This window comes from Capra hircus, chromosome 3, assembly GCF_001704415.2.
Source record: "Capra hircus breed San Clemente chromosome 3, ASM170441v1, whole genome shotgun sequence".
NCBI lineage: Eukaryota > Metazoa > Chordata > Mammalia > Artiodactyla > Bovidae > Capra > Capra hircus.
The window spans coordinates 45,732,908-45,760,850 of NC_030810.1; the positions used below are offsets into that span (position 1 = coordinate 45,732,908).

Genomic DNA, 27,943 nt, shown 5'->3' on the forward strand with positions numbered 1-27,943 from the left:
TATTCCATTGTGATGCTGGTTTAAAACAAAGCTCCCTTAAACAAGCTTGCATAATGGTTGGCTGCTTTGGCTCTGGAGCCAGACCTTTTGGGTCCAAAATCTGGCTTTTCAATGTACTAGTGGGTTTATAGCCTTAGATTCCTCCTCAGTAAAACAGAAATCATAATAATGCCTACCTCATGAGAATGTTGTGAGAATTAAATGGGAAGTACTCACACCTTAAATGCTTCTTAAAAGTAAAATCTAATAAGGTAAAGAGCTATTGACAAATCAAATTGGGGGTATTTGGGTTCCAAAAATATGTTTACTTGTTTTGCTACTTAATTATTTTCCTTCTGCCCACCTAGACCACTGCAGCTTCCTCTAAATTCAAAGCTCAGTATACCTACTAAATGAACCAGCATTTTCTAAACTTAATTCCTCAAAACAGTCATTACTTGAGATTTTAATAGGTATGACATAAAAATAAGCTTCATAGACAAATAAGTTTAGGGAACTCTTTACACAAGTTAGAGAACACTAATGTGATATTTTTCCATTTCTTATGTTGGTCTTTTATTTATCTTTTGTATCATCATTTAACTTTTCAATTATAATATCAAATTTATAATTTATAATTTTCAAATATAATATGCCTTCCCAACTAGAATATGCGCTCCTTAATGGTTGATAACATGTCTTGAATATGTTTAATCCCTTCACGGGGTTCTCCTTTCATTAACTAATTGACCTTGGGCATGTCAAATCACATCTCAGAGCTGCAGTTTTCTCATCTGTAAAAGGGAAGTAATAATACATCTCAGATATTATTGCCAGACTTAATATTAGATAGCCTTCAACAAAACATAATAGTCATCAACAATAATAAGCAAAAAGACATTTCTTTATTGATCCTTGCTTATGTTTATCTGTGTGAGGATTAGTAATATAACATGAGTGAAACATCTAGTTCTTAAAAAGAAAATGTTAAATACTTATGAACAAAATATAATAATGCATTGTCATTATATATATATTATATATGATGATGCAATAATGCATTATTCTGCTCAGACTGCCATAACAAAGTAACCATACATGAGTGGCCAAAACAGCAGACATTTATTACTCTAAGTTCTGAAAGCTGAGAAGTCTAAAATCAGTGTGCTAGCAAGGTGCATGCATGCTGAGTCGCTTCAGTCTTGTCCAACTATTTGCACCCCTGTGGACTGTAGCCCGCCAGGCTCCTCTGTCTATGAGATTCTCCAGGCAAGAATACTAGAGTGGGTTGTCGTGCCCTCCTCCAGGGTATCTTTCCAACCCAGGGATTGAACCCAAGTCTCTTATGTCTCCTGCATTGGCAGGCAAGTTCTTCACCACTAGCACCACCTTGGCATCCCCGTGCTAGCGAGGTAGCATACCTTGAATCGTCCCTGATACTCCATGCAGCAGGCATTATAAACCAATTTTATAGATGAGAACACAGGGATTAATAAGCAATGAAGTGCACTCAACTCTTAAATGACTATGCAAGCCTGTCTCAACATTTTTCACATTTTTCAATTTCCAACGTTACTTCTGTTGAGTTAAAAGTGAACTAACAAAGTAAAGCCCAAAGTCATTTACTTTTATGTTTATTACCACCTACAAAATAAAAGATTTAATGGCATCTGATGGTTTCTAATGGTCATACATGAAGTTAAAGTGAAATTATGCATTATCTATGTAATATAGTGACAATCCCTCTTCCTCATTAGCTCAGTAATTGAGGGTTAATAATAACCTCAAATGATACCCTGAGAAGGGCAATATCTTCTCATCCAAGACTAATTCATGGAGACCAACTAGAGAACAATGCAGTTTTAGATTTAGAGAATAGTTTTAGAAAACTAAGTCAGTATTGTTGTTTAACATCAAGCATTACTGCCTCCAATACTGTCACTAGTACTGATACGTGGTCTAAGGCAAAATTTTACCAACATAACTCTTATAATATGTATACATGGATTTTAGCTGTCATTGACATATTTTGTGTGTGTTTTTCATGTTATCCTTGAAATATTAGCAAAGGACTTTAAAAATGTGTGGTTCCAGGACCAGCAACTTCTATATTACCCAGGAGCTTGTTACAAACACAGAATCTAGGCCCCATTCCAAATCATTACATCCGAGTCTGCATTTTAACAAGTTCGCCTGGGGATCCACATGCACGCAAAAGATTGGGAACTACTGCTTTGTATCTTGTTTGTTTGGGTTTTGTGGTGATGCTGTTTGTGGGATCTGGGTTCCCCAGTCAGGGGTTGAACCCATACCCTTGCAGTGAAAATATGGAGTCCTATCCACTGGACCACCAGGGAATTCCCTGGAAAGCACTTTTTTCAAGTATTCTACACTTCTTTGTAGCTTGTTTTTACTTTCAATGTGCACTATTATAGACAATAGAAAAACTTCTTTAAAAAGATAGGTTTTTGTCTTTTTTATACATAAACGATAATGCAGTTTTGGTGTGCTACAGGATGATTTGATATTTGTATATACTGCATAATGGTTACCACATTAACTCTAGTTAACATTTGTCACCATATATAGTTACAATTCCCTGGTGGCTCAACAGTAAAGAATCTGCCTGCAGTGCAGGAGCCATAGGACGCACAGGTTCAATCCCTGGTCCGGAAGATCTCTCAGAGGAGAGGATGGGAACCCACTCCAGTAGTCTTGCCTGGAGAATCCCATGGACAGGGGAGCCTGGCAGGTTACAGTCCATGGGGGCACAAAAGAGATATGACTTAGCAACTAACCAACAGCACATGACTTATTTATTTTATAACTCAAAGTTGGTTCCTTTTGATCACTTTCACCCATTTTTCCCACTTGCCTAACCCCACCTCTGCTGCTGCTGCTGCTGCTAAGTCACTTCAGTGGTGTCCGACTCTGTGTGACCCCATAGACGGCAGCCCACCAGGCTCCCCCATCCCTGGGATTCTCCAGGCAAGACCACTGGAGTGGGTTGCCATTTCCTTCTCCAATGCATGAAAGTGAAAAGTGAAAGTGAAGTCATTCAGTCATATCCAACTCTTAGCGACCCCATGGACTGTAGCCTACCAGGCTCCTCTGTCCATGGGATTTTCCAGGCAAGAGTACTGGAGTGGGTTGCCATTGCCTTCTCCTCTGGTAAACACCAATTTGCTCATGTATCTATGAGCTTGGTTATTTTTTCACTTTTTTGCTTATTTTTAAATTTCACATACAAGTGCAATCATACAATCTTTGTCTTTCTCTGTCAGACTTATTTCACTTATTTTGGTCTATCTTTTGGACACCAGTGATCGTGTGAGTAATATGGTACAACTGTACTCAGGATCCTGAAATAAAATACTTTAGGTGATTTATAGCAGGACAGCCATCAATAAAGTCAGTTGGAATGTTATATTTTGAGTTTTAATCCTTTGAATTTCAGAGATAATTGAAGGATGTATGTTTTGCACCTAATAGTTTTCTTTGTAACACAAAGATGTAAAATAATTTCAGGGTATAAATTTTTAATTCAACATAGCCCATGATCCAGTAAAAATGTTACCTTTTTATTTCAGGAAGTGCTCACTTTACATTGTCTTGGGGACTATGAAAACAACCATGCACTGAAACTGTACAAAATAATCTTTTTAATCAATGGGGGAAATTATGATAGTTTTCATGAAGGATCTGTCAGTTCAGTTCAGTCGCTTAGTCGTGTCCGACTCTTTGCGGCCCCATGAATTGCATCACGCCAGGCCTCCCTATCCATCACCAACTCCTGGAGTTCACTCAGACTCACGTCCATCGAGTCAGTGATGCCATCCAGCCATCTCATCCTCTGTCGTCCCCTTCTCCTCCTATCCCCAATCCCTCCCAGCATCAGAGTCTTTTCCAATGAGTCAACTCTTTGCATGAGGTGGCCAAAGTACTGGAGTTTCAGCTTTAGCATCATTCCTTCCAAAGAAATCCCAGGGCTGATCTTCTTCAGAATCGACTGGTTGGATCTCCTTGCAGTCCAAGGGACTCTCAAGAGTCTTCTCCAACACCACAGTTCAAAAGCATCAATTCTTCGGCGCTCAGCCTTCTTCACAGTCCAACTCCCACATCCATACATGACTACTGGAAAAACCATAGCCTTCAGAACATCAAATACTGTTACTGTTGGTTATCAATGTATTGGAAAAATGGAAAAATAATAAAACCAACATGTATTTAATGTACCATCACTGTAAACATTAGGAGCATTAAGAATTAAAGTGAGTTTTTTGTGAAAAAACCTATCAAAATTACTTTGAAGAGTACTTGCCTGTTTTCATTGTGTGAGTCATAATTCAGAGTGGACATCCTTTCTAAGCATCAGTGAAATGTCATCATCTTTTTAAGCTTGGAGCAGCTTCCAGACTTCTATCTTTTGTGTTTTCAACACCATGAAATATCTCTAAGAGTTTCTTTAATGTAAAGTTTATTGCCAGGGTCACTTCCTCTGGGACATCATCCTTTTCATTACAACCACTTTCCTCCTTGATGTCAACAAGTTTTGCTACACTAACCTCCTCTGGCAGCAGATCTAAAGGCTCTTGAATAATGGCAAGCAGCATTCCCATAGTCAGCTGTTTCTTCTATAATCCCATATATGTTCAGCTCAAATCCTACAGTGTTATTTGCACATTGTGCTGAAAGTTTCTACTATACTGCATCCATATTACGTCCTGTTACTTCCTCCCATGATGCTTGCATATTTTCAATTGAACACTTTATGTCATATGTCTTCTAAAACTCAGCCAAAGAAACTGTCTGATCTCCAGTTGTAGCATCAAAACTTATTCCAAAATGTGTGTAAGCTAATAGGCTTTCAAAATTGAAATAGCTACTTGGTCCACCAGTTGAATTAATGAAGTTGTTCTTGGTGATGGAAAGCAAATTTTAATATTTTCATTTAAATCCCCAAGAAAATTAAGATGACCAAGAGCATTACCCAACAGGAGTAGTGCTTTAAATGTTAAATTTTGGTGCCAATAGTATCTCTTCACAGCTGATTGACAAGAAGGCAACACAACTACAGGATTTACTGTCCATATGTGAGCTGAACAGCAGATGCACAGAGGCTGATCAATGACAGACTGAAAAGAGTAATGAGACTCATCCCCGATCATGATGCACGTCTGTTATTTTCATTGTGATCTATGGGCTGAAGCATTAGCAGCAAAGCTTTTACTTCATGTAGTTATTCACAGTTAATATAGACCTTCCCTAGTGTCTCAGACAGTAAAGAATCTGCCTTCAATGCAGAAGAACCAAGTTTAACCCCTGGTTCAGAAAGATCTCCTGGATAAGGGAATGGCTACCCACTCTAGTATTCTTGCCTGGAAAATTCCATGCCTGGAAGGCTATAGTTCATGGGCTACCGCCCATGAGCTAAACTCCATGGAGTCGCAAAGAGTCACACACAACTGAGCGACTAACACTTTCACAACTGATATCCCAAGGTAATTGGAATTTGAGCCATGTTGTTGTAAGACTAATGCTATTTAACAAATCCTGAGCATTTAACAAATCTTGAGCATTACTTTGCTAGTGTGTGTGGTGAGTGCAATTGTGCAGTAGTTTGAACATTCTTTGTCATTGCCTTTCTTTGGTATTGGAATGAAAACTGAACTTTTCTAGCCCTGTGGCCGCTGTTGAGTTTTCCAAATTTGCTGGCATATTGAGTGCAGCACTTCCACAGCATCATCTTTTAGGATTTGAAATAGCTCAACTGGAATTCCATCACCTCCACTAGCTTTGTTCGTAGTGATGCTTCCTAAGGCCTACTTGACTTCACATTCCAAGATGCTGGACTCTAGGTGAGTGATGACACCATAATGGTTATCTGGGTCATGAAGATCTTTTCTGTATAGTCCTTCTGTGTATTCTTGCCACCTCTTCTCAATATCTTCTACTTCTGTTAGGTCCATACCATTGTTGTCCTTTATTGTGCTCATCTTTGCATGAAATGTTCCCTTGGTATTTCTGATTTTATCCGAGAGATCGCTAATCTTTCTCAATCTATTGTTTTCCTCTATTTCTTTGCATTGATCACTAAGGAAGGCTTTCTTATCTCTCCTTGCTACTCTCTGGAACTCTGTATTCAGATGGGTATATCTTCCCTTTTCTCCTTTGCCTTTCACTTATCTTCTTTTCTCAGCTATTTGTAAGGCCTCCTCAGACAACCATTTTGCCTTTATGCATTTTTTTTTCTTGAGGATGGTCTTGATCACTGCCTCCTGTACAATGACACACACCTCCATCTATTGTTCTTCAGACACTCTGTTTATCAGATCTAATCCCTTGAATCTATTTGTCACTTTCACTGTATAATCATAAGGGATTTGATTTAGGTCATACCTGAATGGTCTAGTGATTTTCCCTACAAAATTTAAAGTAATACTCAAATTCTCCAAGCCGGCTTCAACAGTACATGAACCACCACCTTACCTGCCTCCTGAGATATCTGTATGCACGTCAAGAAGTAACAGTCAGAACCGGACATGGAACAACAAAGTGAATCCAAATTGGGAAAAGAGTACCTCAAGGCTCTATATTGTCACCCTGCTTATTTAACTAGTATGCAGAATACATAATGTGAAATTCCAGGCTGGATGAAGTACAAGCTGAATTAACAAATGCTGGGAGAGATATCACTAACCTCACATACACAGATGACACCACCCTTATGGGAGAAAGCAAAGAACTAAAGAGCCTCTTGATGAAAGTGAAAGAGGAGAGTGAAAAAGTTGGCTTAAAGCTCAACATTCAGAAAACGAAGATCATGGCATCTGCTCCTATCACTTCATGGCAAATAGGTGAGGGAACAATGGAAACATTGAGAGACTTTATTTCGGGGGCTTCAAAATCCCTATAGATGGTGACTGCAGCCATAAAATTAAAAGACACATGCTCCTTGGAAGAAAAGTTATGACCAACCTAGACAGCATATAAGAAAGCAGAGACATTACCTTGCTGACAAAGGTCTGTCTAGTCAAAGCTATGGCTTTTCCAGTAGTCATGTATGGATGTGAGATTTGGATTATAAAGAAAGTTGAGTGCCGAAGAATTGATGCTTTTGCATTGTGGTGTTGGAGAAGACTCTTGAGAGTCCCTTGGACTGCAAGGAAATAAACCAATCCATCCTAAAGGAAATCAGTCCTATTCATTGGTAGGACTGATGCTGAAGCTGAAGCTCCTATACTTTGGCCACCTTATGCAAAGAACTGACTCATTAGAAAAGACTCAAAGATTGAAGGAAGGAGGAGAAGGGGACAAAAGAGGATGAGATGGTTGGATGGCATCACTGACTCGATGGAAATGAGTTTGAGCAAGCTCCAGGATTTGGTGACAGACAGGGAAGCCTGGCCTGCTACCGCATGGGGTCTCAGTCAGACAAGACTGAGTGACTGAACTGAACTGAACTCTAGAGCTATTATTCCTTTACCAGTTGGCTCAGTGGTAAATAAACCAGCTGCCAATGCAGGAGACACAGGAGGACCATGTTTGATCCCTGTATCAGGTTGGGAAGACCCCTTGAAGGAAATGGCAATCCATTCCAGTATTCTTGCCTGGAGAACCCCATGAATAAAGGAGCCTGGTGGCTACAGTCCATGGGGTCACATAGAGTAGGACATGACTGAACATGCATTGGACAGGACTGAGCATGCACACCAAAGCTATTATTCACAGCTCAATGCTGTACTTCCCCACTTCTGGGTTCTAACCAGTTGAAGCTGTTAAGAACCATGAATCATGAGTTACCCTGATCAGGGTCAGGCTGGACTTGACTGAATTAGATTCTTCCCTTCCCATGAATAATATAGGGCTTGATTTACCCAATTGTACACAGACTTGTGAACTTATTCTACCTTCTCCATAATGAAAATTTTTCATTTTTAAAGAGCATGATCATCATGATGCCCTGTTGCCACCCCCTTTTGGCACCGACTTACCCCCCCCCCGCCCACCCCGCCCCAGAGCACTACTAAGTGAATTTCTTCTGAGTATAAGCAGGGAATGTTCCCTTGCCTGGCAATAAATAAAATCAGCTTTGATTTTTGAGCTCTGATCCTTGTTTTAATTTTGATATCCAAGATCCTACATCTAATAAGTGACAGAGCTGGAACACAAATCCATTCTAACTTAAAACTCAAATGCTTAATTTCTGTGTCTACTCATTAACTAAATGATGGGAATAAATTACCTTCAAGCCAGCTAGTTCCAAGATGAAAAACAAAGAGGATTCTACAGCCTTATTCCGACTACTTCTAATTCATTCTTCCCTTTCCAGTGGTGAGACCATTACCTTTGAGGGTTCCTTCCTGTTACAGCAAAGCAATGATATGAATGGTAGTAACAGTGTAATAATATTACAATCAAAGGAAACTTAAATATGCTAGTGCTTACTCTGTGCCAGGCCCTCTTTCTTTCCCAACTGTCTCAAACTAAGCAATGAAATGTCTTGTTCCCTTGTGATAGCTTGAATGTGTATTCATGGGATTCCTTTGTGTAGATTTGGGGTAAAGTGGGCTAAGTTTGGAGTGGTGGGGATCTTGGCAAATTGGAGAACTGTGCTTATTTGAAGGCAGCTGCCGTTATACTGGTTTCTTTACCTGTCATGGGAGAATAAAGGTCCAGTACTGGCAGATCATCCTTATTTTTCAAGACACCAAAAGTCTGGGTCATTATATAGAGTTTACCACTTTTTAAAATACTTTGTGAAGTAACCAATACACATATGGAGGCTGAAATGTACCCTGTCTGTAGCATCTGCTACTGAAAGGCACAGGCGGAGAGGCAAGAAGATACAGTGGAGTCACACTGTCTGCATTTAGGTACTAGCTTTCCTACTTTAGTGTGGCCTTGGGCTAGTTGCTTAGCCTCTTTATGCCTCTATTTCCTTATATATAAGAGAGGTTTAAAACAATAGACATTTGATAGAGTTTCTTTAAGGAAAATAGTTACTTCTATCTCTAAAATGCTTAGTAAAATATTTTGCATCCAATCAGTGGTTTTGTTGTTAATATTTTGCCCCCCTTTATCTTCTCTTTCTTGTATCTGCCATCTGTACCTTTTACCTGCCCATGTACTTATATGCATTCATTCTAAGGATATACATTATGAGCATCTAACTATAAGAGACACCTAAGTCCATTCTAGAGGAGATCAGTCCTGGGTGTTCTTTGGAAGGAATGATGTTAAAGCTGAAACTCCAGTACTTTGACCACCTTATGCGAAGAGTTGACTCATTGGAAAAGACTCTGATGCTGGGAGGGATTGGGGGCAGGAGGAGAAGGGGACGACAGAGGATGAGATGGCTGGATGGCATCACCGACTCGATGGACACGAGTTTGAGTGAACTCCGGGAGTTGGTGATGGACAGGGAGGCCTGGCGTGCTGCGGTTCATGGGGTCGCAAAGAGTCGGACACGACTGAGCAACTGAACTGAACTGAAGTTGTATAAAAGCAGACAAAACTTTTTGTTATTCTCAAGCTCAGTTAAATGACAAGTGAATTAAGAAAGGAGAAAAATGAACTATATTTATTTTACCAAATTGAGCCACTTATTAAGATATATTGAACCATTTAGTTGAACTGATAAATTAACTTACATAATATTAAGCAGCACTACATAAATAACTTTTGTTGGTGAATTTTAATATGTGGGCTTTTCAAAATTTTTTTGCCATCTGACCTTTTAGAATGTCTAACTAATGTATTTAACTTTTCAGTTTATCTTTACTAGAAGAATTTGACTGTAGCTGTAATGAACTGGAGTCTCTACCTTCTACTATTGGCTACCTTCACAGTCTTCGAACATTAGCAGTCGATGAGAACTTTCTTCCAGAATTGCCCAGAGAAGTAAGGAATAAACTTGTTTCTATTAATTAATTTTTAATGACTCTGTTTGGGATATAAATTTTAGCAGGTGCATTAGCAGTGTAGCTTCATGAGTTGAGCTGTGAATGCATATAGGAGTTATATATTTGTTAATCATTCTTTTTAAAATAACAAGGGATAAGCTCTTATATTTGACCAAGGAAATGCATTTGACTTAAACATTGCTTGCCAAAAATTGTAATAAAATAAATTCATGCAAACAATTTGTATATTTTGCTTTTAAGAACAGTTTTTAAATAAATTTGGAGATAATTATATTTCCATTTCTAAGTGAAAGTTTTAATGTAAATAAGTTTTTTAAAGTATCATGTTGCATAATATTATTTTAACTTCAGGATCCACCAAAAGGGTTCATTAGCATTCATCTCCAAACGGGACTTTCATTTATTCATGTCAAGAAAAAACTGTGAAGTATATTTTGAATTTAACATTTTCTATTAAATGCTTTCATAATCAGGAGCAGTAATCCATATATCATTGTCTTAGAGACAAAAGTTATAAATAAAAACAAAAGTACCATTGTAATGTGAAGTTAAACTAATTTTGCAAAGGAAATGTCAATAAGACTTCATTTTTTAGTATATTGATCTTTTATAAACAATATTATTAGTGTTTATTTGGATAGACAAAAAAGGGATTTGTGAAAACAATGAAGCTGACAAGTATTGTTTTTTCTGGACAACTATTCTAATCATACAATTTAAAGGAAAATTATTCCTTTGTAACATGTATAAGAATATGAGATACACATTGCCTTAATATCTAAAGGAATATATTATATAATATATTTTAAACATATTTTAAAGATACACATAAAAAATTAAACTGCACATATTGAGTCTTAGAAGTGATAAGGAAATCTATAAATCAATCAAATCACCTCTAAATTATAAATATTAATATAGAATAGTTTACACTGTGATCCTTTGCTTTTTTTGTTACCTGTAGATTGGAAGCTGTAAGAATGTAACAGTCATGTCTCTACGCTCCAATAAGCTGGAATTTCTTCCTGAAGAAATTGGACAGATGCAGAAACTGAGAGTCTTAAATCTGAGTGACAACAGGTATTTTTGAAACTTTTCACAATCTCGTTATTTTCTAAAAGCAAATTAGTCCTTTTTATTAATAATTTTGGAAATTTCTTCTATATCTTATGAAATATATGGGATGCAAATATTTATGTAAATATGCAAACATTCAGTTAGAAAATAGCAGAAGCTAAATTATTTTTAAACTATGTTTCAAAAATTATATGCCAAACCCTCCCATATGCAGAAAGCATAATATTATGAAGACATGGAAAATAATCATAATAAAACTCTATAAAATTTGATAATAAAAATATGTGCATAGGTATGTATGTATGTACATATGTTTTCATATATACATTTATGTTTCCAGTAAATTAACAGAGTTATTTTTATACTGTCCACACCACCAAAACACTGGTAAGAATAATGACAAGAACCTAATACTAAAAAGTCATAAGGTTTGTGCATTTTAGTAAGGACAACCAAATGATTATTTAGCCATGTTCAGAACAGAATGGACAAAGAAAGAACAGGTTCTCTTTTTGTGACTAAAGTGTTACATTGTTGAACAGGCAGAAAGAAAAGGTGAAAATGCAATTCATCTTTATCTCTACCACAAATGTTTTCAAATAGGAAAGGACAAAAATCAATATTGACTAAAAATAACTGTGAAAAAGATAAAGTGGTAACGGAATATAACAGAATACTTGAACTCTGTGTTTTCATTAGGTTTCAGTCAGACAAATAATATGAGAAGCTGAGACTGCAACAAAACTATCAAAGATTAGCTTTTATGGAATCATGGAGAATGTTTAGATTCTAAAGTTTCAGTGGGTGTAGGAGTTGTTATTTGTTAGTAGCTCAATAATTGGAAAAGGAAATGGCAACCCACGCCAGTATTCTTGCCTAGAGAATCCCGTGGACAGAGGAGCCTGGTGAGCTGCCGTCCATGGGGTCGCACAGAGTCGGACACGACTGAAACAACTTTTTAGCATGCATGCATGCATTGGAGAAGAAAATGGCAACCCACTCCAATATTCTTGCCTGGAGAATCACAGGGACAGAAGAACCTGGCGGGTTGCTGTCTGTGGGTTGCAGAGTCAGACATGACTGAAGTGACTTAGCAGCAGCAGCAGCAGCTCAATAATATTTTCATGTAAAGAATTAAACATTTTTTTAAGCTTTGGAATTTTATTTTTAAAATCGAGCTGACCAAGAAGCTTCATAACTTGCTGCAACAAGAGTAATTCATTTCAAATCAACCCATTTCTTGTTTTGACTCTTTGACAGGAAAGTGAAGTAGATGCATTAAATATTGTGCTCAACTTTCAGTAAGACATTGTTCAGAATTTTCTAATTATATTCTTGTGAACAATATTATAAATACACTCATAGAGAGATTATAGGAAGATAGGTTCCAGTGGGTTCAATTACAGTCCTCAATGGAATCAAGTTCCATTACTGTCAAACTGGAGGAAGAGTTTTCATGATGAGCTGGAAGTTTTTCCTAAAGTCTTGGTCCACTCAAATTTTATACATAAATAATTCACACAATATGGAAAATATGCTTATAAAATATTTAAGTGACCTGTAGTTAAGACTACTAATGCAATTATTTATCCAACAAATATAGCATATGTGAGTACTTACCATGGGACAGTACACTGCTAAAAGCTAGCATAAAAGATATTAATAAAACATTGAGAATCTCATAAAACTAGGAATTTAAGTACTTCATCAGGTCAGAAATATAAGCCAATCTATCTCCTAATACAGTGATTGGAACATAATATAGAACCAAACTAATATTTTGAGATTGATGAATTAATCAGTGAATTTTTTTTAATTTTGGAGAGTATAGTTGCTTATAACTATACTATTGTGCAATAAATAATGAATCTTAACCTGAGATTAAAATCAATATTCAGTCAAAGCTGAGGCAAAAGTTGAATATCACTATCAGAGAATAAACTGCTTGAATAAAAGATTAAATATTGCATGTTATTTAAAAGTCATGATTACTCCAATTTTATATTCTCAATACAATAAATTTTAGAAGTTTGTCATTACAGTTAAGGAGCAATGATTCATTTATATTATCAACTATAGGATTGCTCCTGTGATCGATTTACTGGACAGTTATAATGCTAAATAAAGCCTCACTTTCAATGGTGGTCAGAGGAAGAGGGAAAAAAAATATGGGTAACATCTTCTCTGACAGTTTCTTTCCATATTCTACTTTTATGATTTGCCTGATGATTTATCATGGATACTGTAAATGATTCTGGAGGTTATCCCCTCTTGTAATTTTGATGTGGCAGAATGGATATTTTACTTTTAATTCATCTCCACATGATGTAAAAACTTCTCATAGCATCTTACTTTATAATTTCCAACTTAAACTAAATAACTAAAATTAGAAATAGCTTTTATGGACAGTTTGGTTTAATGTTATAAATGCGAGTATAATAATTATATTAAAAAATAATTATGATATAATTTGATCTCTTATTCTTTATATTCTTATGTTTTACAAGTACCTTATGTTTTACAAGTATGTTTTAGCTGAGCAAGGTCATTATATCCTTCCTAAAGTTTCCCAGCCAATGCACACTCTGTTGATACGTTTATAGGCTTATCAATATCTTTTTGTATTTGTTAAATTATTTAATAGTGCCTTTGGAGACACAATTAACTGCTTCCAAAATCCTTATTCATTATTTTGACATTTTCTGTCTTTGTTATCAAAATATATTTATTCAGCATTTGGTTGATAGAATTCCAATATATTAAAGATTTAACAGAAATTTTCATTCCAAGTCTTATCTAAAATGTTTGTCTGTATTCAAAAATGAACATGCAGAAAGAAAGAATAAATTCACTGGTGTGCCTTGTTTGTATTATTCACTGTGCTGACTAGCTATGATGGTAATTCATGTAATAACATTATATTGATCATGCACAATTCAGGTATATCTTATTTATGTTGAAGTAGGCAATTGGTGATTTGACCCTCCACAGGCTGAAGCCAAAGCTTAATAGATAATTTTGATTGAATACAATATCATATACCTTAAAATGCTATTTTTAAAGATTGCCTCTTTGAATATCTATTAAATGATGTATACAGGGTGGAAGAACAAAAGGACACACTTTCAGGAATCAATATATGTTCATGTATGGCAAAACCAATACAATATTGTCAAGTAAAAAAAAAATAAAAATAAATGTTTTACCATCTTAAAAAAAAAGTCAGAGCTGTAAATTCATTTAGTAATAAGATAGAAATGGCCCTTGCCCTCGTAGAGTCTACAGTTTTAAAGAGATATTAAACAGTAACCATAAAAAAAAATACCTACAAAAATAAAGATTGTAGATAATTTCAAACTGAGCTATATCTGTGAAGTAAACGTGCTTTGAGACTAGATTTGGGAAAGAAATTTAAGTGAGGCGTCAAGAAAAGCTTCTTGCAGAAACTGGCATTTCAGCTGACTAGAGAATCTGTGGAATTTTAGTTAAGTGAAGTATGGAAGAAAGAGTATTCCAGGCAGAGAAAGGAGCTTGGCTCTTCCTGGGAATAGGCCAACTGAAGGCCAGTGGCACTGACAGGGCTGTCCGGAAAAGAGTAGCAAAGAAGCTGTGGAGGGGTTTGAGCGGACCAGATCTTAGAGGGTCTGACGAGGCGTGGTCACAGCTCTGGGTTTTATCCTATCATTTGAAGAGTTGTAGCCTCAAGATTTTCACTTTTAAATGATTCCTCAGGCTACTCAGAAGAGAAAGAAGTGATGAGAAGAATGAAATAAATAAGTTATAGTATTTTAAATAACTCTTCATTAAATGATCTTTATCCATCTTCACCCATTCTATTAAAAATTTCTTGTTTTTGCAGATTGAAGAATTTACCATTCTCATTTACCAAACTGAAGGAGCTTGCAGCTTTGTGGCTTTCTGACAATCAGGTAACATTTTTCTATTACCTGATTTATTTTGTTTATTAAAATGGACTATAATTGAAATGTTGAATTACTAATTTATTCTCAATACATACCTTTGACAATTACTACAAAATATAGATTCTTTATCCCCTGGAGGAGAGATTTTTATAAGGGTAACAATTCAAATAAGTATTCCATTCCTATGGACAAACAATGGTATAATTCTCATCCCTTTAAAATACGTCAATTTAGTGTCTACTTCCTTCTCAGAAATCTAATACACAAAAATGATCATTTTTCTAAGTGATACATACATGTCCTTAGAGGATGTACTTTAATTATACCTCTGAAGGTAAAGAATAAGAAATCATTACTGCAATCCCCATAAGAGGGAGTTACTATCCTCCATGTTTGTTTTTTTCCATGCTTTTAATTATAGTCAACTTAATTCTAAAAATGTATTCAAAAATATTGTGATACCTTTTGTTGCTCTTATCAATACTTTCTGTGAAATTGTTGTGATATTAATTCTTACACTTATGAAATTAGATTATAATTGAATCAGTAATTTGAGTGTTAATGAATAATTTTATTAACTGGAAAGTAAAAATAGTCGAAGCCATCTGATTTACCACCACAAAAACTAGTGATAGACCATTTTGACATACTTTTTTTTTTTTTTTGGCTTTTCCTTGTAATCTTAAAATTTTAAAATATCCTACCCCAAAATATAAATTCTTGGATTTAGTTTGTTGTGATTATTTTCTGAGCATAAAAGTGACATTACCAGTAAATGAATTGTTCAGACATAAGTATTGGGCAATTTTTGTAAAAAATTAAACCTCTGCAAAATGTTATGTAAGTGTGAGAAAAATGTTTATATTCCTACAGTCATTACAGCATTTTCTTCCCATCTACTAAGTAAAAATTTAGATTGTCAGTCAAATTCAAGTCATCAATGAACTGTAGATTTTTCAAATCATCAATATACCATCATAAAATAAATCATTTCTGGAATCAATACAAACTATGCTAATGGAACAGTCTTTTCTACAGTCTTACACCATTAAAAAAAAAAAACCCATAATATCAGGATTTATATTCTTGTAGAATAATGACCAGAACAGTGGCTGCATCATTTAAATTTTATTTAGAACAGTGATTTAATGTGTTTTTGACTCAGTTTCATGAGACAAGTTGGCATCCTAAATTGCCATTGTACTTCACTCTTATTAATAAATGTCATGAAATAAGCGTAAACTATTAAACAGTATCATTATTCTCAATGTTTATATATTGTATTTAAAATCAAAGTTCTAAAAACCTTCAAAAATTGTATTTCTGAAATAAAATTAATATAGAGAATTAAATGTTATTACCCATAGGTAAATTCTTTATGATATATCAGATACAAGGACAGTTGCTTATGTATATGTAGACTTTGTCTTTGGTTACAAAAATCTCTTAAAAGTAAATGCTTATGTTTTAACTTAATTGAATTCATAGATGATCTTGTATAGTATGAACTTAATAGCAAATTCCATTTGCCTTTTTAAGGCAACAGTTAATGAACATACAGAACTATACCAAAAGTTTGCTTAGTTGAAACAGTTTAACACATTTTGGTCTCTTCAAGGCAAAAACAGGTATTATTCAATAAAGATGAATAGGTTTTGAAAAAGAATATAATAAAGAAAAAGAAAATCTAACTATGAAACCCTTATAATTTCAAAATATTCCTCTACAGTAGTCTTATTTTATCTTACATTTTATTTTTTTGTTATTTTTCCCTTACTTTTCTTTTAATTGTTCATTCAACACAGTGAGGCCAGACTGTTGACCTCTTTCTTATAGCCAGACTGTTGACCTCTATCTTATATAAAAGAAATATTCTTTATATTTCTAATATTAATCTAATTTATATCCTTTGCTTCCAGTCCAAAGCCCTTATCCCTTTACAAACTGAAGCCCATCCAGAAACAAAGCAAAGAGTATTGACTAACTACATGTTTCCCCAGCAACCTCGTGGTGATGAAGGTAAACATAGAAATTTCTCCTATACTTGTATGATTATGGATAAAAGGGATTAATTTCATTCTAACTCTGGCCGATACTAGCACATGGCCATGCCACATAAATCATTTGGGAGCTAACTCCAAGCACAGATCTTATCTTCCATACGATAATATTTTATTAATAAGTGAAATTTCAAAAAACATAACTCTTCCTCTCTATATTTATCATGAAAATAACATTGACTCTTAGGAGCAATATCTTATCTTGGTGAATTGACAGGCACAGACTTCTAACTAAACACTCAGTTCAGTTCAGTCGCTCAATCATGTTAGACTATTTGTGACCCCATGGACTGCAGCACGCCAGGCCTCTCTGGCCATCACCAACTCCTGGAGTTTACCCAAACTCATGTTAATTGAGTCCGTGATGGCATCCAACCATCTCATACTCCATTGTCCCCTTCTCCTTTTGCCTTCAATCTTTCCCAGCATCAGAGTCTTTTCCAATGAGTCAGTTCTTCGCATCAGGTGGCCAAAGTATGGGAGCTTCAGCTTCAGCATCAGTCCTTCCAATGAATATTCAGGACTGATTTCCTTTAGGATGGACTGGCTGGATCTCCTTGCAGTCCAAGGGACTCTCTAGAGTCTTCTCCAACACCGCAGTTCAAAAGCATCAATACTTTGGCGCTCAGCTTTCTTTATAGTCCAACTCTCACGTCCATATATGACTACTGGAAAAACCATAACTTTGACTAGATGGACCTTTGTTGGCAAAGTAATGTCTCTGCTTTTTAATATGCCGTCTAGTTTGTCATAACATTTCTTCCAAAGAATAAGCGTCTTTTAATTTCATGGCTGCAGTCACCATCTGCAGTGACTTTGGAGCCCCAAAAAATAAAATCTGTCACTGCTTCCACTGTTTCCCCATCTATTGCCATGAAGTGATGGGACCAGTTACCATGATCTTAGTTTTCTGAATGTTGAGTTTTAAGCCAACTTTTTTACTCTCCTCTTTCAATTTCATCAAGAGGCTCTTTAGTTCTTCTTTGCTTTCAGCCATAAGGGTGGTGTCATCTGCATTTCTGAAGTTATTGATATTTCTCCTGGCAATCTTGATCCCAGCTTGTGCTTCATCCGGCCCAGTGTTTCTCAGGATGTACTCTGCATATAAGTTAAATAAGCAGGGCGACAATATACAGCCTTGATGTACTCCTTTCCTGATTTGCAGCCAGTCTGTTCCATGTCCAGTTCTAACTGTCACTTCCTGACCTGCATACAGATTTCCCAGGAGGCAGGTCAGGTGGTCTGGTATTGCCATCTCTTTAAGAATTTTCCGCAGTTTGTTGTGATCCACACAGTCAAAAGCTCTAGGCATAGTCAATAAAGCAGAAATAGATGTTTTTCTGATACTCTCTTGCTTTTTCGATGATCCAATGGATGTTGGCAATTTAATTTCTGGTTCCTCTGCCTTTTCTATAACCAACTTGAACATCTGGAAGCTCATAGTTCACATATTACTGAAGCCTGGCTTGTAAAATTTTGAACATTACTTTGCTATCGCATGAGATAAATGCAATTCTGTGGTAGTTTGAGCATTCTTTGGCATTGCCTTTCTTTAGGATTGGAATGAAAACTGACCTTTTCCAGTCCTGTGGCCACTGTTGAGTTCTCCAAATTTGCTGGCATTTTCATAGCATCATCTTTTATGATTTGAAATAATCAACTGAAATTCCATCACCTCCACTAGATTTGTTCGTAGTGATGCTTCCTAAGGCCCTCTTGACTTCACATTCCAGGATGTCTGGCTCTAGGTTAGTGATCATACCATTGTGATTATCTTGGTCATGAAGATCCTTTTTGTATACTTCTTCTGTGTATTCTTGCCACCTCTTCTTAATATCTTCTGTTTCTGTTAGGTCCGTACCACTGCTGTCCTTTAATGAGCCCATCTTTGCATGAAATGTTCCCCATAGACAGAGTAGACAGTGTCTGTCTTGAATCTATTTGTCAATTCCATTGTATAATCATAAGGGATTTGACTTAGGTCATACCTGAATGGTCTAGTGGTTTTCCCTACTTTCTTCAATTTACGTCTGAATTTTGCAATAAGGAGTTCATGGCCTGAGCCACAGTCAGCTCCTGGTCTTGTTTATGCTGACTATAGAGCTTCTCCATTGTTGGCTGCAAAGAATATAATTAATCTGATTTCGGTGTTGACCATCTGGTGATGTCCATGTGTAGAGTCTTCTCTTGTGTTGTTGGAAGAGGGTGTTTGCTATGACCAGTGCGTTCTCTTGGCAAAACTCTGTTAGCGTTTGCCCTGCTTCACTGTGTTCTCCAAGGGCAAACTTGCCTATTACTCCAGGTATCTCTTGACTTCCTACTTTTGCATTCCAGTCCCCTATGATGAAAAGGACATCTTTTGGGGGTGTTAGTTCTAGAAGGTCTTGTAGGTCTTCATAGAACGGTTCAACTCCAGCTTCTTCAGCATTACTGGTCCGGGCACAGACTTGGATTATTGTGATATTGAATGGTTTGCCTGGGAAAAGAACAGAGATCATTCTGTCGTTTTTGAAATTGCATCCAAGTACTGCATTTTGGACTTTTTTGTTGACTATGATGCTACTCCATTTCTTCTAAGGGATTCTTGCCCACAGTATTAGATATAATGGTAATCTGAGTTAAATTCACCCATTCCAGTCCATCTTAGCTCACCGATTCCTAGAATGTCAATATTCACTCTTGCCATCTCCTGTTTGACCACTTCCAATTTGCCTTGATTCATGGACCTAACGTTGAAAGAGCAAATTCACTTTAATTCACCCAAGGGTTAAATCCACCCAACCCATTTAAAAGATCCATTTTTAAAAGAAATTATTTGCTCATGAAGTTCATATTTACAGAATAATTACAATAAATGTTGTTAGGGTTTTTTTGTTTTGTTTTTACTTAAAAAGGAAAAGGAATCATTTGTGGATATTTTTCTTCAGATTTTGATCTACAGAAGTAGGAAAAGGAAAGCTTGTTTCATACATATTTTTCAGGCTTCAGTAAAAGTGATCTTTTAGAATTTATGAAGTAAAATCCACTATGTTTACCTAGGTTATAAGATGAATCTTAAGTAAAGATTATGTTTTATTCATGCAATTTTACTTACATTCTTTTTTAATATCCCTAGATTAACAGCATATTTCATTTTGAAAAGATATAGGAGAAAATGAAAAGTCTCTCATATTTGCCAGTTATTTCTGAAATCTAGCCTCAAAGATTAAATCCCCAATTTGATCCAGGGAATGAGGTTAGACCTAGTTAGGTAAGATGGGATACTAAGAAATTAGCCTAATTTGTTTTGTTTTGTTTTCCTTTGAGGAGAGCAGAGCTGGTAACAAAAAAGTTTTCTTGAACTTTAAGCAAGTCACTTTTTTCACTTTTCATGCAGAAAACCAACTCTCAGAACTTCTTGCAATAAAGTTTTATATACAATAAAGTTGATGTGATAGAAAAGAATTTAGCCTAAATTAAGTACTTTCATTGGACGTGAATTTGAGCAAACTGGGAGATAGTGGAGGACAGAGGAGCCTGATGTGCTATAGCGCATGGGGTCACAAAGAGTAGAATATGACTTAGCAACTGAACAAAAGTGCTTTTATTGCCTTTTAATGTGAACTTCACAATAATGTTGCAAAGAAGATATTACCATTAACCAGCATGTAAATTAAAGATTGATAAGCCATTTCTTTTCCCTGTTAATTTGAGACATATTTAAACTAATTGAGACCCAAATGTTAAAGACTTCATTTCCACATGTTTTTGCCTAGCACCACTACATTGCCCCCCAACCAGACACACAAAACTACAACAAAAAAGTTTGAAATCTTGGGCCATTTATTGCAAAGCAGCGTTACATAGTATCTTTTATAACACCCTAATAAAGATTACTGATTACATTTATGTAATTAGTCACAGGACATTGAATAGAATCCTGCATTGGCCATGGAGAAGCTGCACCACTTTGAACAAGTCTCTCGAAATTCAGTGATAGTTTTCTCATTATTAAATTGAGGATTATATTAGTATGACCATTATGCTGTTTTGCAAATTAAAGGAGATACTAGTTTAAAATGCTTAATCTAGCTCTCTCTTTTATCATAATTATGCTATGTCCATTCTCTACACTGGAAAACTTCTCAACCCCAATATATAATTAATGTACACTTAGCAAAGCTGAATTTGGGTTAAGATGTCAAAAGACTATACAACAAATATCAAGAGAATTTTTCCTTTTTTTTTTTCTTTCCTTGTTTTTTACTTGCTTTTTTCTTTCTATCCCTTTATTTTTTCTTTTTTTTTTTGTATTTGTTTTTAGTACCTATCACCATTTTTTTGTATAGTATACTAAGTTCTATTAAATAATAATTTTTGTAAAAACAAAACAAAACAGTAACACTTTGGAATCTAACTGTAGATTTCCAGTCAGACAGTGACAGCTTTAACCCCACACTATGGGAAGAACAGAGACAACAACGCATGACTGTTGCCTTTGAATTTGAAGAAAAAAAGGAAGATGATGAAAATGCTGGGAAAGTTAAGGTGAACCTTTTAATTTTTGTTTCCTCTTCCTTCTCATTATTTTTGTTTGTTCATTATTATTCAGATAGACTTTGGGACTCACTGACTGACCTCTGCTAGAAGGTCAGATACATCTTCAAGTTTCACGGCGGTACTTTTCCTTATAGCAGGATGTGATTTTGGAAGCACGGCTGTGCTTCAGAATGAGGCAAACATCCTGACTGAGAAAATTTCATAAACCACCCCATCTTACAGAATAGCAACATGAGAGATTCAAGCTGAGAGAAAGCAAAAAACAAAACTAACAAAAAGTCTGAGTAGTGGGCTTCACCTAATACCTTACTACTACATCTTTGAAACACTGAAATGCTTTTTTTAACCACAGAGCAAGGCAGGGCATCATTCAGACTGTATGAAGTCAAAATCCACATATATGAAAGAGCCAGTGGATTGATATATTACATTGCATTAAAATTTTGGAAGGATTCTATGTTTCCGGAATATTTGAGAAGACGTTATGAATTTTCTTAAGTGTGAGAACAAGTTTTTCACTTAGTGTGAATGTCTAATAGCAGGTAGTATCCCTTAAGGAAAATTACTTAAAATTTTTCACCTTAAAGCATATTTTTAAAAATCCTTTATTGGTACTAATCTAAGTAACAAGGTCAGAATTTTAAAATCTATATTTTTCCATTATATAAATTTGAAAATGTCAGAATTTATATGAATTACATTAACATCAGGTCTTCATCTTATCATCAGGGCAACATCTTGAATCTCTCATCATTTTTATATTATTTTTGCACTTTTTCCATCATGGATACTAACAGCTCTCACCCTTGGTGACTACTTGCCTAAGTAATTGTATATGCATCCTGTTAATAGATCTGGATTGTGTGACATGTTCTTCTCTGCCTCCTCCTTCCCACATTTGCTAAACTTTTGTCTTGAACCAGCACACCATAGAACCTTACTGTAATTGACAAAGCCTACCTGTATCATTGTGAAGAACTCAAAATAGATTCCCAAATCAAAATAACAATTGTGTTAAAGATTTGGGTTTTAAAAAAATGTTTCTGAATGGTTGATTAGTGCTGTCTAATAACCAAAGAGACATTTTTAACTAAAACAAGAAAAAAGACCTTTAGAACATTTCAGTTCTTCTTGTAAGGATTTTATATGTTAAATCCGGAACCAATGGATGATGCATTCTATCCTGGACCTCTGACTCATTCTTTTATTTCACTGAATGTCAAAAACTACATAATTCTTCCTTAAAAAAAGAAAAAAACAATTCAAAGGCTCTAAGAAGAAAAGAGTACACTTAATATACTTTGGTATATGTGTCAATGAAAGCATAAAATATAGTAAATGCAAACAGACATTTAGAAGCCCTGTTTGTGTGTTATGTGATCAGGTTTGATTATAATGAGAGTAGGTTCATTATACTTTAGACTACATTTTCTCTATGTTTTTTTATATTTGATTTATTTTATATATTGGGGAAATAATACATGTTTCTAAAATCTCAGAGTACTTGGTTTTTACTAATTTGAGTATTTCCAATGCTATTGGTTATTGGACAAATTAGAATATGAGCGAACGTCTAAATAAATCATCATGGAAGCATTATGAATGGAATATGCTGAAATCTTACACGAAATTATATTTTTCTGGCTCATTACATATACATTAAATTTAGCACCATTTTCATTTTACCTTTAATTTACATAAAATTTTAAAAGGAACTGCTAATCTATGGCATTAACTTCCAAATGGACTAGAGTATAATGCCCTACTTATAGTGTGCTTAGTGTAGTATGAATGCTGCCTTGTGTGAAGAAATTGAGACCCTGTGGTTTTGTGTGACACTGGTACTGTTTTATCACGCAGAGTTAAAACTAATTTTCTGATGGTTGTTTTAAACGCATTACCCAGAATGAAAAAAAAAATCAAGAATAGAAAAATGATAAAGTGAAAGTTTTGCTACAGTGCTCCTCTTTCTCCCAGAAAATGGAGATTCCTTCTCCCACAGGATCACTCCTGCCAAGCCCCCTGGGAAAGGGGCCAGCGTGGGATTACTCTCCAACCTGCCAGACTGTCTGGCGATTGCTGCACACCATGGGCCAGGTGTGATCAGCAGATCCAAGAAATGCCTGTCCCCCAGAATGAGCCACAGCTGGCATGGGGTTGTATAAGTGGCCTCCAGCAGGAAAGGAGCATGTGCACTCCATTGCCAGTTGCAGCACAATCTACCACTCTTCCCTCTCTAAGTGGCAGACAGGTAGGCCTAGGTGTTTGCGGTAGGAGAATCCCCTATGTAGAAGAAACCTTGGAACAGTGGTTTATGGGGTATGTTCTGCATGATGTGGGGTAAGAAATGTTGATCATCTAGAAACCTTTCAATTGCCAATGTTTGATCCCAATTTAACTTTTGTTCATTGACATCGGCAATGGGGAGGGAAGAACTGAGTCAGAGGGGGAGGGAACATCAATATGAGATGCCTATTGGTGGGATAGCTGGCATGGTTTTTGAGTTGGGTACTTCATTTTTGTTTATGGTTTTTTTTTTCAAGGTTTTTCTCTTAAAGTGTGGGAATACCAATAGTTGGGCAGAATGTTGATGACACTATTGATGCAATCTAAATTGTCCCCAGACATATACACATTTTTCTGTAATATCAATTCTAGGAGAGATTGAATAACTAAAGCTAGATTCTTAAAACAGCATGAAATTGCAATTGAAATTTGCTGAGAGTGGATTTTGAACACAAAGATGGACATCTATTGAAAAGCATCAATTTCCCTTTAATTTGAAGGCACAGATAATGAGAATTCCTGTAAGAGAAGATTGGCCTGGAAATTCTGGCAAATAGGACTTCCTTATCTCAGTAGGTGGGGTGTTTAAGAGTTTAATGAAAAAGAAAATCTTAATGGGAAGTAGAAGAGCACTACTTTTTATAAACTTTATCATCCACATATAGTGGACTAGATTCTTATTCTGTGGCTTATATTCTTTCTACAATATAAAGCAAGCTGAGAATCCTAACTGAAACTACTATAGGTTTCCTTTCTATAAAATGTTCCAATTAATTTCTAGAATAAGATATTTAAAAGAACTAACAACCAAAGCATTAACTATTATTTCTCTTACTGGAATTTACAGTCAAATCAAATTATATTTTAATCATTATATAAGAAAAGCATACTTCTATGTGAATTTGTAATATCATTTCTAAATCCCTTACTGGTAACATTAATTCTTCATTGCCAAATCTTTGGGAGTCTCCAACATCTTGCAGCTACTATTTGCATTTACTGCACTTTTTTCAAGGTCTAAGATATATATAATGTTGTGAAACACTTCTATTTTTCAAAATTAAGGTAAAATAACATTTCAGTAAAAATCTTGCATTTTGATAAAATGTATATGTAAAATGAGCAAATACTTTATGGTGAGTGATATAAACAATATTTTACTAAGAACATAACTGACAAATTTTTACCACCTAATACATATATCCCATATTAGAATAAGGGAATATTTATAACTTATATATTTAGAAATATAAATAAACTACTTTTTTATTTGAGCTTTACCAAACTATAAATACAATTGTATTTATGATCATGTTTATTCATTTCAGAAGCACATCACACATGAGTTGGAAAACAGGCAAAACAATCTGTAGAAGGGTATAAAATATGCTTTTAGAGAGGTTATCAACATAACAGAACTATAAAATACTGTTTTCATTTTTAATATATTAACTTCATGTTTTAAACATTGATATTATCTTATTTAACTCAATAAAATTCACATTTTAGATTTATACTATTTCTTCCACAAGATTGTACAATATGTGCTGCACCTATACCAGAGAATAGCTCTGAGCCAAGTAACACTTGTGAAGCATAAGCTTTGGAGTCAAAAACCTGAGCTTGAATCTGGGCATTGATACCTAAAGCTGTATGACCTTCAACTTACACCATCTGAACCCCTGTTTTCCTTCTGTAAAATAGGGGCAGATACTACAATGGGTTATGAAATGTAATTTATTATAGATTTTAATTGTTATTAATTATGACTTATTTATATTTAAATCTATTTGGTAAATAATAAGTTTTATTATTTATATAAAGTAATAACTAATAATAAATTATTTATCCTTATAAAACACTTTGCATAGTGCCTGGCACATGGCAGATATTGAATAAATGATATTGGTGCATACAACCTGAAAAAGATCCAGTTAGATATTATGGTTAGACATATATATAATAGATCTAAATTGCCAAAAGACTCCAGATTTTAAAAATACCTAAGTAGAATCTGATATTAAAAATAGTATCTAATCTCTGCATAGAAATTATATATTTTCAAAGAACTTTCACATTTATCTTATTTGAGTTCTGAATTAACTCTAAATATTATCATTACATCTACTTATTTTACACAAATAGAAACTGGTCAGATTTGTGGCTTATAGCTAGTTGGGGGTAAAATTTAGTTATTCCAGTCAATTCTTCTGGTAGACTAGCAAATGGGAAGCAAGGACCTTATTGTATAGGTGGAACAATTCCAGATTTCATGATTTTCCACAATTTGTAGAGGAGCCTCTTTAAGGAAAAGAATATAAAATAACCCTGTAAATACATAAGTAGCGCCCCTTATAAGGCTTTGAAAGAGCCCATGAAGGTGATATACCCTCAAACACACTTCTTTAGCTTCATGGCAAATCTACTCTATTTCCACATTTAAATATTTTTACAGAGATAAAGTACCCAAATATATTCAGTGATGTGACCAAATATAACATTAACTTGTTTATAAAATAACCAGAAAGTTTCAGCACTATGGCCATAAGAAAACAGTTATCTAATCGTGTCAGCGGAGACACAGCATCTTCAAAAATTAGATTACATTATTCAATGAAGTATTTAATTCAATTAAGAAAGAACATGTCTCATCCCATTTTTTGCCTTTGATTCAGTTTACAAATGTAATTTTACATTGAAGATATTTTAAGACGTATAGAAATTTAATTTAATGCCTTATTTGAAAATTACTTTTCATTCATATACCACCACTTATTAAAAATTAAAAGGTGTTCTTAATTGGTATACTAGGCATATCATTTTATAATTTAAATTTTATAAATGTAGTTTTTTGACTTTTAGTCCTCTGATATCAGGTATTTTTAAACAAGTTCAATAATATAATTTAAAACTCAGATTGAATTTGTGATTAATATTTCTAATACCAATTTAAACAGCAGATCCAAGAATGCATGCATCCCAGTGGACTTTGTCTAGCATGGCTATCATTCTTTTTATTTATTTAAGAATGCATTATAAAGTACCCTGAGAAATACTTATATTACACTCTGACAACTTATACTTTTTTTTGGTAAAGTCTAATTTTTTTCATGGGTTATATTTTTTTAGATTTATTTCTATATATTATTAACTTCATCCTTGTTTCAGCATATTAAGGATTAAATCACATTTCAATGATATTTATACTAACAAAATTATCTGATTTTTTATAAGCTTTCTAAACATTAATTGAAAAAATAATTTAATTTTAGTACTGAAGCGAATGTTAAAAATCATCCAGTGAAGTCTAATCCCAGTATTTAATATGGACAGTGAGCCACAAGAAAATATACTAGAGTAAGAAAGTTGGTGGATTTGCTAAACTGCAGATGAGCAAAAGTGTTTGAATTCATATTTATAACCCTCAGATCTATACCACTGTCATAGTTTCTTACATTCCATGTGTTACATAGGTATGGGGGGATGTGTGTACCCCACCCTTTTTCTCTTTTAATCTCTCATTCCCTCTCTTCCTCTTCCACCTCTGCTCACTTCTAAACCACCCTCACACATATTTTTAATAACACATACTCACCACAGTCACATAAATCATTCCATTTTGTAAAGTTGATTCTACTCAGATGCAAAAAGACATGGCTATTAGAATAAACCAAGCCAAGTAAATATGCCCCTATTTTTCCTCTTACTCCATTTTAATCAGCCTGGATAATTTATATCTATGCCATTTTAAATATATTTTAAGCACTCTGATGGTGGAATATTCTATATGGAATGTCTCATATTTTCTTTCTCTAAATTAAATGTGAAGAATAATAATTAATATACATGTATTCCTTAAAGTGAGATTCATATGCCAAAAATGAATTCAAGAATGGAAATAAATCTCTCAATAAAAACCAGCCAAAATTTACATATTTACCTAGACTATCTTAGACAAAGGTCTCAATTTTTTTTCTCTTTATTGTAAGATATAACCTATAATGCATGTTACTTTATTAGGGTAAAAGCTAACATGAAAACCTTTCTAAAGGTGTTTCTTTAAGTTATTAACAAGAATTAGCTACCTACCTTTTGATGTAACATGCTGATTAACATAGAGCTGGTGCATATTTGATGATATTAATAGATAGTG

General features: G+C 34.8%; 1 protein-coding gene across 1 annotated transcript in view; it reads left to right on the plus strand.

Annotated features, from left to right (window-relative positions):
• The window catches only part of LRRC7 (leucine rich repeat containing 7), a 390,782-nt gene that overhangs the window by 252,620 nt on the left and 110,219 nt on the right, over positions 1 to 27,943 (plus strand). Inside the window, exons 10-15 of the mRNA XM_018045424.1 lie at positions 9,753 to 9,882; positions 10,870 to 10,985; positions 14,842 to 14,911; positions 16,825 to 16,924; positions 21,368 to 21,492; positions 23,507 to 23,755. Coding sequence (XP_017900913.1) covers positions 9,753 to 9,882; positions 10,870 to 10,985; positions 14,842 to 14,911; positions 16,825 to 16,924; positions 21,368 to 21,492; positions 23,507 to 23,755 — 790 coding nt within the window. The remainder of the gene's footprint in view (positions 1 to 9,752; positions 9,883 to 10,869; positions 10,986 to 14,841; positions 14,912 to 16,824; positions 16,925 to 21,367; positions 21,493 to 23,506; positions 23,756 to 27,943) is intronic.